The sequence below is a fragment of the Magallana gigas genome, chromosome 2, assembly GCF_963853765.1.
Source record: "Magallana gigas chromosome 2, xbMagGiga1.1, whole genome shotgun sequence".
Lineage (NCBI taxonomy): Eukaryota > Metazoa > Mollusca > Bivalvia > Ostreida > Ostreidae > Magallana > Magallana gigas.
Genome location: NC_088854.1, coordinates 47157533 through 47170078, shown reverse-complemented (window position 1 = coordinate 47170078; position 12546 = coordinate 47157533). Strand labels below are relative to the sequence as shown.

Here is a 12546-nt window from a genome sequence, read left to right as displayed (position 1 = left end):
ATTTATTTTAGTCCCATTTCATTAAGTCTGATGTAACTGTGTTTATGTCGAAACCCTTTATTGGTCAGGATTTAATTGTAACAAGTTCTACAGTCTGTCATTTCTATTCCTGAGTAATAATGAACCCAGAAACAAAAGAATTTCTGGCCTCGACTCAAGTACTACACACAGGTGCCACCATGCTGGTCTTTATAGTATTGATTTAAAATGATTCTATTAGAAGACAATGCCCATAAACAACAAAAGTTTACCTGTGTCACTTGTCAAGTCAAACCTAAATTGTTGCCAGTTCAATGGCAACTTATTTGTATATAATTGTGGGGGATCGGGATCTTGGGGACACTTCGTGTAATTAAGGTGTAATTAACGGAACATAATGTCCTTGTGAACTCTGCTCGTGGAAAAACGATAGACGAAAGCCTCCATTTGTAATTTAGGCTGAAAATTCCTCTAGAAATATACCCACTCTGATTTCATTCAACAGAACTACCGGTAACTGCATTTTGCAGATTTCTTTCTATTTTGTGAATACATCCAATTTCTGGTCCTAACTTCCGTTAAAAAAATGAAATAAAATTTTTACATCATGATTACTCTGCAAAAATTTCAATTAGTGTCCGTGAATTTTTAATCACCTCAATAAGTATTACTTTGGAAAGGGGCATCTGATATACAGTTGCAAGTGTTTAAATTTCCAATCTGATCCTGTATTTGTATAAATTAAAACATTTTCTTTGCTATAGAATTATTCTCAGTGCTTCACTTTGATTGACAATGCCTTTTGTGTGGTTTAGCTGTACCCAGTTTTATTTTTAGGTTTCAATAGGTCTTCACCATTTTGGACAAAGCTCGACAATTTGAACTTTAAGATAGTTTTGTGCAGTCTATTGATTCCTCATAAATCTCTGGTCCTGTTTAGGAGTGCGGAATTTCGGTTAATATGACTAAACTAATCTTCCCTTTCTTTCGACAATCTTAAAGAGTACAGGTCTCTGGAGGTTATAGCTAAGTTCCTGTGACTGGAAGTTTAGAGGTGGTGCCAATGATTCTTGTCTTCTATTTTCCTGACATTTATTAAGTGAAACTAAAACTGAATGTTCAGTACGTAATTTTGTCATAATTAATTATCTTTATGTGGAGAACTCTTCTTTATTTTCCCAAAAAGAGCTAGAACAAGATGATGCTTGGATTATAAAAAAATTATAGTTGAAAAAAAATAGCCTTGAAATTATCAATTAACTGTTAACAAATCAATCCATAAAGCATTGATAATATCTTTCCAACATTCATTTCACTACACAAGATGTCACACTTAAATCACCTTTTAAGGCATAAAGAATGTCCGTTTTACTACAGAGCCTGAGATTGACCCTATATTCCAGTACGTAGGCCCGGCTGTGTTGTTCATGCCTCCTCGGACCCATTGTATGTAAATTTAATATGATGTTGTTACAGTGTTCAATGTGGAATTTTTATTTCGGTGGCTTGTCTTTAAACATGCCATAATAGATGATACCGGACTCTTTATGTTGCCATGAAATTTGCAGACTGAATCTAAGCTATTTTCATAAGGTATTATGATCGTGCCGGATCGTTGGGATACTATTAGTGCCTTTGTAAATTAAAACCCCTGAACATGTGACTCATTATTACAGTACTGTGTTGTTTAGTCATTTGCTCACCTTTAAAAAAAAATCAATTTTTATTATCATTGTGAAAACATGAATGTGAAATTTTAAAGGAATTCCAGACATGCCATATATTGGTGGACATGCCTTATGTACATTGTCATAGCCCAAATTCTGACATAAAAGAGCAGATAGCACTTGTGATTAATTGCTGGTGACTTTCTGTAATTTAGAGAAAGTTCTTTGTTGATTTTCTGGTAGGACTGGAGTTACTGTAAGGAAAAAAAATTAAATTGACCAATTCTTGCCTTATTGTGTTGAGGGGGTAAGGTTATTGACCAACATGTGTCAATTGGTTTGTATGGAACAGATGAGGAGTTAATTGCCCTACTTGACCCCTGGGTTCCCTTAGCACCTGAAAATCTGTGAGCTGGTTAAAAAAATTTAGGGTTCAAACATAAAATGTGTTACAAACATACAATCAGTTAACATGCTGGATGAATGAACTGAAGTGTTCAAATTGGTCCCATCAAAGTCCAGGCATAGAAAGTATGGACCCACTGGGTATTGTGCAAATCTAATTATTCAGTCTTTATGTTTCTGCTACCTGCAGTGACTTATAAAGGTGTAGAGGCTGCCCGGCACAGATGTTACCATTCATAAGTAATGACATGAAATGGGTGGGAGGGGGTATGGTCATAATTGGTGAAATTTGAGGTTATAGAATTTGGTTTGGGTTTTGGAAGCACATGTGAACTGTATGTTTGAAATTAAATAGCTATATTTGGGGTAGGAGAACAAGGGGGAAAATCTTTAAATGTTGATCCTCTAATCCCCTCAGTGCTTGTAGATTGACCAGCTAAAATTTCCTCGGACAAAAAAATTGTTTAAACCTGTTGGAGTGTATCAGCGTCTAAAGAATGCAGATCAATAATGCCAGTCTATCAATATTTCTTCTGTTTATCACGAGACCCATTCAGTAGAAGATTTATTTAGAAGTGTTGTGGTCAATTGTGCCAAGCCCCTGTTGCTCTTTGATTGAACAACTTAATTATTACATATACCTCACCTGAATGGCCTATATTACCTTTCTAAGCTTGCATTGATTGTAAATAATGTTTGGTTTTCTTGAAAGCATTGAAAATAATGAGCTGCAAATTAAAAAAAAAAAGCTTTCTATATCAAATGGGTAGAGAGCTGTGTTTCCTAAAGAGATGTCATTTTTTGTCTCAAATTATCTTATTATTTCATCATTACTGTACAATGGAGATGAAACCTAAAGTTTAGAGATATTATTATTCATACCTTTAGTGTAAATTTTGACAGAATGTATGAACAAGAACAAATGCCAGTATAAAACTAATTTTCTCTACCAGTCGTCCAGTCCCTGTCAGCAGACTATAGAAGAACATTTTTCACAATTCTGTTTATTTAAACTGAGGAAGTACAGAACAGCACGCTTCTTGATTGTTTAGAAATGGTTAATTCGCCTGACCGAGGCTCATTTCTCATTTCTAGATGGCTGTTTTGTGTGTATTACGTAGGGTAATGATTGCTGTGTATCAAAAGAGAAAGGCAATCTCTCTCTCTGACTACATGCACTAGAAATGTATTGTATTAAAATTATTTGGCAGATTTTTTGGTTAATGTCTTAGAGAGTAAACTTTCATTTTGAAACTGCACATGTACAGGTATCCAAAATAAGGAAACATGCAACGAAGTGTACAAGTTAATTAAATGGGTGTAAACCAGTTTTCTTAAAGAAATATGTTTTTGTTAACCAAACTAATTTACCCACTATATGGCCTCAATATATGTAAGCATATTTATTTTACTGGAAATCTTGCTGTACCATCATAAAAAAACCTGATTCTTTCAGATCGTTTCTTCAAGGCTTGTACCTATTCGTCATATTATTTCAGGTGTGTAGGCTCTTGTTTGCATAGAAATTTTTAGACCTCAATTGTTCTGTGTATATACATTTCAATATGTAAATATGAAATATATCCATTGTGATTCAAATAGAAATACATATGAGGTTGGTGTATTTGCTCTTGGTTCTGTATTGGAGAGGCGTGTGTTGGCATAGGGTGATTGTATTTCCTGAACTTCTCAGCTACTGCCTGTATTCAATGGACGCCAAAAATGCGAGTGTGTTCGGATGTGTTTACTTTATCCATGTCAAGTCTTGGAGAGAGCATTTAAATACAAGGATTTGAACAGAATTTCCACTTGATTCAAGATTAATAAACATATTTTACACGGAATAAGAACATTATATATGTGATATGTAAATTCCGTAGGATATCAAGTCTATCTAAGAGATCCGATAGTCTAAAGATAAAATAGTTATAAAGCAGGTAGCTTGCTTAATGATGTCAACCCCTAGTCAGAAATTTGGAATATAAATGAGATGCTTAAGTGAATGTGTAAACCCAGGTGAAAAGATAAATTTGCTGTTAAACTTGTTCATTTGGCAATCATGCAGGGATAGAATAAAAAATGAATGGTCTAGAACATGTCATATCAATACCAGGAGCCATTTCTTTTGTTGTCATAGAGCCAGACAAGTTCAAGAAATGCCTGTAGAATGTTCCTTGTCTTTTATAAGGAATGCCATCTTAATACTGCAGTCACATTCTGAGAGAGGTTCCCAGAGATGGCTAGCAAAAAAAACACCATACTCAAAAGAATTTTTAATCTCTCTGATTGTCACATTTGTCAGAGAGAGATTTTTATTATTTTGGAATACCATGACATATTTTGCTCCCCAGTAATCCCTACAATGCCTTAGTTTCCCTCCACATCTTTTTGAAGTTAGAGTATCGGTAGTGCACATAAAGACATACCACTGCTCTGAGTTAGCCAAGTGCTTGAAATGCTTCAGGTGGTACGGGGTCGACAAGCCACCGAATCCAGCCTAGGGGGTCAGGGGGTCAAAGCTGTTTTATATCATTTCTCCTTTATTGTTTTGGAAAAATTAATGACCTTGTGCAAGATACAAAACATCTGTGGGTTCACCAAAAATCTTGTATTGCCTGAAGTGCAGCACATTTCCCATAACCATTTCCAAATGACAGGTACATTGTATGTGTGCAAAGGTTTTGTTGATATTGAGAGTTGTATACTAAAGATGAAGAACCTCTTCAGATATCCTTGGATACTATATATTTGTTGGCTGTTTAGTATTGTGCTACAGAAGACAGATTGTTCAGAAACTAGTCCCAATTATGGTGGAAACTATTGTGTTCATTAAAACCCTGTGCAAATATTTGATTTATACACACAGACATTAAATTTCCTTTAAGCATATACCGGTAATACATGTGTAAAATATTGTGTAAAGTCTTTTATAGCAACGTTATTTGGATGATTTAAATCTTTGTTAAGACAAAAACTGCATGCACCTCATGACTTTAAACTTTTCAATAGTATTAGGTAGATCCTCTCCCCCAGTTATTGTGAGCTTCACTTGTTGAGAAGGCTAAGGAGTAGAGTTTGTTTTTTTGTCTTTCCTTATATAATGAATGATAGTTTAGTTTGTGAACTTGAGGTATTGATGGTAGTTGATCAAGTATCCAGATTGAAAGATTAGGTTGGGAAGTTTGAATGCCAAAGAAAAGAATAGGGAAAGCTTGAATAAATTTACTGTAGGAGTGGGATATTCTGTAACCAAAAAGGTTTGCTATAATGTCACGAACCTGTCTCCTCAGTCATCCATGACTCACTGCAGAGTACGTCCAACAGAAAAACCCTGACACAGTGTTTGATTGGTTTTAAAGAATTACATATAATTTGCATTATCCCCCACATATGTACCCAGACATTTGATATTCTTGCTAAAACCTTGGGCAGTGAGTGTATTTTGAGAAACTTGGGCAGTGTTATCATCGGGTACAAGGTATATTCTGCATCTCTGTAAGCTACAATGGTCACCCATTAGAGTGTCCTGTGTGTGACTTCATGACATTGGGGGGACCCAGTTGGCCAGGTTGGGGGCCGGCTCCTTTGTTCCTGTTACCACAAGCTTGGTACCCCATGTCTCCTTGCAATGTTCAAACAAATAGCCTCTAACAATAGGAATGTTTCAATGAAACCTGAGGAAAAATCCAATTACCTTTACAAAGTTATTCCACGCCAGGCCTGCCAGTTCACATGCTATAAGACCATTTAACCCATCCGAGTTTTGGTAAATTTAATAATGATGTTGGGGGTATCTTTTGTATTTTGATATGCATGGGGCAGGATTATTTTTTGATTCCGTATTGAAAGACCTCAAATGTTATAAAGACTGGTGACTGCACAATAAAACCTCATTTTGAGTGTGTAGTGTGCATATCCCAGGCCTGACTCTTACAACAAAAAGGTGACTCCCAAACAGGCAGACTGGAATTTTTATTGTCATTATCCAAATTGGCCCAGCACTTCTGTTGCTGATGACTAGGTTATAACTGCGGACTGAAGGGCTCATATTTTATGGAAAGTTGATGTTTTTATATACAGGTGAATCTTGCCATAAAATATATTGAGTCCTGATTCAGACCCATAAATCCCTTTGACTTCAAATCCTGGGTCGCTTCCTCCTAAGACACCCCCGTACAGTCGGAGATATGGGCACTGAAGTTATATAAGAATAAATAAAAAATTGAAGGGTAATTCAACTTGGCATATCAATAAGAGTTTGTATGCTGTGGATTTACTGGGCTTTTATTTCTTCATTACTGCCGATTCTTAGCTACATGATTTTAATTGGTCTCGTAGTGCCAGCTTTTCACAGGCTAATCTGTTCACACAGGGAGAGATTTACCTTAGTCTACTCCCCTCCTTTTTGGCTCTGACTGAGCAATGCCGAAATGAAGAGTCATGCAAAAATACTGGTCCTCCATAAGACCCATGCAAAAGCCATCCATTGTGAGGGAATAAATAATGGTGTTTTGACTAAACAGTAAAGTGACTTTGTTGGTTCGGGATTAGGTTGACCTTTGTTAATGGAATTAATAAAATGGTCTTTTTCTTCTACTAATCCCTTTTCCTCTTAACTTGTTTTGTAATAGGATAGAGAAAACTTGTGAGAATGTTGTGCAATGGTTTACAACTGGCTGGTTCTAATCCATGTCAAGAGCACTTTCCTGTGTTTTTCATGTATTTTTGATTCCTGAAGATTGCTCATCCCCACCACTCAAATCTTTTGTGGAGGTGCCTTCACAATATATTCATGACAAAATTAATATTTTCCAAAATTTTAAGTAACATACTTTGTATCTGCAAAGACAGACAATCTTTACCCTCAGACGGTCTTCATTCACTTAACAAAGGATTACTGGATGGTTCCGCATGCCTGAAGGCTAAATTAAACTTTAGATAGAATATGCAAATTTCTTTTTTGAAGTGCATCTACTTGTCTTTGTATGTGACAGTCCTTAAGAATGATATGAAGAGAATCGTCTAAGTGTTGACCACAATTACACATGATTACAGGAAACGCTTCCAAATAGCTGTCTATGGTTTATACATAACAAATTACATTTCAGATTAAGTTTCTCTTATCTGTACTATTCTATTGTTAAGTTTCAAAATCTAATGTTCAATGGGAGTGTGAAAGAGAGATGGAGAAGTAAGGAAGAGTGAGAGCAAGAGAAAGGTTTTAAAATTTGCATTTAAGTGCACCATTAAAGAAGAAAACCATTACTTACAAAGAAACATGTTTTGATCACTGCAAATTGTCACTTACAGTAGATCTATTCTGTCATTTTATGTGACATGCATCATTTTTTTTTGAAAGAATTTCTGATAAATGTATGCATGCATATATAATACACAACTAATCAACCAGAACAGACAGAATACAGGAAGAAATGTTCAGTTTTTTAACCTTTTCTCAATTTTCCTCTTGCACCTTGTTTAAGGGAATGAAAGTATATATGCGACAGGAGTTTGTCGTATTAAGTAAGCAGCAGATGTAAAAGATTTGACTCTCAGGTACTCGGAGGAAATATGTGCAGGTTATCGAGGGGACATCAAGTTTTCACCTGTTACATGACAACATTCCTCTCGCAGTTTAATATCCCCAAATGATTTTGTTTGATATACCTTTTCATTTCCTGCATTTTCCTCGCTTGTGATCTTGCAATCTATGAACATAATCTCCTCGCTATTTATCGACTGTAAACATCAGCAATAAGTATAAATCACAAAGAGTTACCAATTTTGTCGTTGAATTTTGTCAGTGACTGATACTGGCTGGAGAAATTTGTGTTTTTATTTTCCACGGGATACACCGTTTCTCGATTATCATGATTATAACTGTCATTGTAAGAGTTCACACAGCCAGGACCTATATGTATGTTGTTGGACCATAAAAGTGTGGCACTGTTCTAACTGTAAACTGTCACACAACAACTCATAAAATAATCAGTTGTCTCCTAATTGCACTTAAACATCATTCTTTATCTCCCTTTTTATGAAGAGATGGATAATTATCTCCCTTGGTGTACATGAGCTCATGATAAAAGAGATAAGGCATTTTGTATTGATGGAGAACACGGAATGTTGACACAACTACAAGATTAGCACTGTGAAGTGTTCTTAGATAAGCAAAACTCTTGCTCCAATCTTTAGAGTTGAAAACTTATCAATTTGGCCTGTTTTGACAAGAGCAATTTCCTAGTCCTTTCTTGTTTGGCTTAAGCAATCATTGGGTGCATTAAAAAAGGTGACAGAAGCAAAACTGTAGGAATTAATCTGCCTTTAGATGAACGGTGTGAAATTTCAACATCTTGCTTTCTGAATTATGAGGTGTCATAATGAATGAAAGAAGATTTTAAATTTCTGTCTGAAAACAAATTCAGCACCTTGTTGTCCAAAACCTGGTCAACCGACAGAACAGAAAAGAAATTCATACAGATTTGATTACATAACCAGAAATTGGCAAGCATTGAAACTGTTGAATATCAGGGATTAAACAGTCAGACTTCTAAAATACCGGGTAGATAGAGCTTTAGAAAGACACGCTGAATTAATAATTAGGCCACAGGGGATGGCTTCAGACATTCAAATGTACAAATACCCAAATTGTTGAAATCTTAGACACAAGTCTAACCCACCAGGGCCCAGGCAAATTTAAGAGGAGGCCTGTAGACAAAAGAGATATTTGTTTGATAAATTTATGAAAATGGCTGCTAGTGTAGTGCATTATTGTCAGCGTATATAGAAAATTGATTGATTGCAAAAAATGTTTGCACCTGTAAAGCTATTGGGAGTTGATAAAGGCACTCTAAATCATGCCTGTATGGAAGTTCTTGTGCTACATAATTTTGTTTATGTCTGCAGAGGTTTTGAGAAAAAATTCAAATGTGTCTGCAGGTTTCAAGAAATTTTATAACATGGTTTTTCCCCTACTTCCATTAACTATGAAATTTGTAGATAAAAGATATTACACCTATATTTTTTATCATTGCTTACTTACCGGTAATATTTTTGGAAACTTGACAGGCTTCTGAATCAACAATGCTCATTTTTCTACCTATATTTTTTAGCTTGGTTTCTTTGGAAACAAACAATATATCTGCTCCAATAAAAACTGGCCCTCATGTTTCTAGCTTGTCAATTGAAAGAAATTCAGAGATGTAATGTTCCGACTGTTTTTTTTTGGTAGGTTGTGATCAGTATCATTGATGACAATGACACACCTCCTCAGTTCTCACAAACATCCTTCGTCAAGAATGTGGGTGAGGACCTGCCTGTGGGGTCAGAGATTTTACGCATCACAGTGACGGACCCTGACACCACCCAGGGGACTCAGACTCTGATAATTGCTAACGGAAACTACGGAAACTATGCTCTCAACAGTCAGACAGGTAAATCAACATGTTCAGTGATCTGTTATTCAGAAGTTTTTAAAAGTGAAAATGTTTTTCCTTTGCAAATATTTATCCAATTTCAAAATTGAGTGTCCTAAAAATAATTTTATAATTTGATTGCCCCATTTCTGTTGCAGGTGCCCTCACAATAGCCAGAAGACTGGACAGAGAAGTAAGATCCACCGACAGACTGATCATTGAATCCTCAGATGGCACTAACACAGCAGTGGCTACAGTGAAAGTCAACATCACCGACATCAACGACAATGCCCCGGTCTTCACCAACGTTTTCTACTCCTTCGATGTCCCTGAGGACACTCCAATCGGAACCACCATCGCCCTGGTGGAGGCAGTGGATGCTGACCAGGGACTCAATGGAGAGGTGGTGTACACCCTTGTCTCCACTTGGGGACAGTCCATTTTCCACCTGGATCCACAAATGGGAACTATCCGTCTCATCAAAAATGTGGATTATGAGCAGGTAAAGATAAAGACAGATATGGGAAAGGATGTCTTTTAGAGTAATGTTATGGAAAAAAAGTCCAAGGTCATAGTTTTTTATTTAGCAACATAAAAATACTTTTGTTAATTCAATAGAAATATTCACATATGAAATGAAATTATGAAGAAGAATTTTAAAAACAGTTTCCATCAACATATCATGAGCAGGCTTTTTAGAGAGTAATATCATATGTTAAGGAAAGCTATTTATTTTACTACATGCTTTTAAAGTCAACAACATATAAACTCTTTGAAGGACAAAATATCAAAGCCATGGCTCCTGGTATTTAACTGGGATGAGAGAGAATCTTCCGCTATTAAAACTTGGCTTGTCGGCTGGTCTAGTGTAAATGATAGGTTTTGACAAAAAGATGCATGACATTCACTGCAGATTTATTTTGTCTGGATACTGAGAAAAGAGATTTTAAGCTGAGCAGGCGTAGTGCCTCAGAAATTAGAGAAACTGTTATTTTACATAAAGCATCAACCTTCTTCCCCCATTTTACCACCAGAATATCTACCATGCTGTTTAACTTGATCTGGAGTAATTACACTGGATAATACATTAAGCTAAAAAAATTGGCAGCCAAAAACAGCTATTGGTGTAGGTTATTACAGCATTTTCCAGTACAGATTGAAGTTTCCTATAGAGAAAACAAGATGAGAACTAGCATGTTAACACAGATTCTGTCTCCAGTCTAGCTCCCTGTGATGACAGGTGCCCCGAGAGTCAGCGGGCCCCAAATGGTGTAGATACATCTCTTTTCTCATTCTTTGTTCAAGTCGTTTAAGTTGTTTTCATCGGCAGGTGGTCATTTGGTGCAATTTAGCATGAAAAAAATTTCTTAAACGTTTTTTAAATTCTGTGGACTGAAATGTCAAGAAAAGGTAGTCGGAAATTGGCACATTTTAAAAAGATTGACATTAATAGCGTAAACACCAATAGCGGGCTGTACAAGATCAGGGTGATGTATGCCATAGATCAGTGGACATGAGCCAGTAATGTTCTCTCCTTTCATAACTAAATCCCTTCATTCAGAGGCCTATAAAAATTAATATTCTAACATCTTTCCTTTTTATAGCAAGCAAGTGCATAACAATTGAAGGCACATTAAAAAACCCGATGAGATTAAGATTAGTTCACCCCATTTTTTTTATGTTAGGAAAAGATGATTTTTTAACCAACTTTTGCAAATGAACATCTTTAATGTTTGTTATATTGGAGTTCAAATTCTTGTTTATATAGATTTCAGTACAAAAGTTAAGCTGACGCATGAATATTTTAACTGACATTGTCTATAACGTAGATGAACTCAAAGAATGTACTTTTAACCTGAATATGGTACGTGCAAATTTCCAGGTTAGCTGTGTTGGCCTATCATATATCCTATCTGTAATATCATTCTCTTAATGTACAAGTTCAGACAATTTATGCAATTCATGCCTCAAAGAGTGTAGTGTCACAACAGTGATCAGGCAGAGATGTATATCAGGATACATTTGAATAAAATGTGTGAGCCCAACAGCTTGATGTCATAAAATTCTGCTCAATGAAAGCAGTTAAAATGCACATTATAAAGAACATTTTATATATACATGTAAAAAATTATATTAAATTTATTGGAAAATTGAGGTATGAAACAAACAGGGTACACTTAATTTCTTGGTTTTTGCAAAATCATCGATACCTCTCATCACACTGTTAAAAAATGCACATGTAGATATGTGGATGTACCGGTACAATAATAAATAATATCAAGTTGATTGGTTTGGGCCTGAAACAGGCAAGAGCAGGATAATGAATAAGAAATGCTTTCATTATTTTTACAGAACCACCTCTTCTCTCTGACCATCCTGGCCTCGGACAAGGGCAGTCCCAGTCAGTCCACCTCAGTGTTGGTGTACCTCAACGTCAAAGATGTCAACGACAATGAGCCACAGTTCAACCACCAGAGCTATGCTGGGCAGGTTCTGGAGAACGCTGCTGTTGGTACGGTCGTACTCACTGTACAGGCCACGGACATAGACTCAGGTAAACCTCAGAGGTCCTCATTGATATGTATCACACATACAACCATGATCACCTTAAGATTTCAAAGGTCCCCCATGTCTTTAAGTCATTTAGATGAAGGGATGGGTCCTCGGTGCAAAAACATGCTCCTTTTGGCAAATGACACTTGGTATGAATACCTTGTTGTTTATCTGTACAGTACAAAGCTTTGGAGGCCAAATAAATGAAATCAACAGGCATATTTGGCATTTGGAACATTTTTAAAATGTTTTAAAATAAATTTGATTTTAGGATAAAACATTGGAATGAGGAAAAACAAGAAAACAAATACACCTACAAAATTGGAATTTTCTTGTTTCTTTAAAATTGCACTAAACACCAAGAGATTTCATAGTTATTTTAAATCATATATTCTTAAACTACAATAAAAGGTGGAGACCTACTCACTTCTCTAGCTGAGTCATAAACAGTGCAATTATGTCTTTAGCATCCTGAGAAATAAAAAGAGCATGAAACGTTATCTGAAACTTCATTTCTTTTATTGGTT

At 35.8% G+C, this 12546-nt stretch overlaps 1 protein-coding gene across 1 annotated transcript in view; it reads left to right on the top strand.

The window, feature by feature from the left end:
• Nucleotides 1-12546, top strand: part of LOC105341032 (cadherin-related tumor suppressor) — a 39960-nt gene that overhangs the window by 7420 nt on the left and 19994 nt on the right. The window contains exons 2-4 of the mRNA XM_011447313.4: nucleotides 9283-9484; nucleotides 9625-9968; nucleotides 11819-12020. Coding sequence (XP_011445615.3) covers nucleotides 9283-9484; nucleotides 9625-9968; nucleotides 11819-12020 — 748 coding nt within the window. The remainder of the gene's footprint in view (nucleotides 1-9282; nucleotides 9485-9624; nucleotides 9969-11818; nucleotides 12021-12546) is intronic.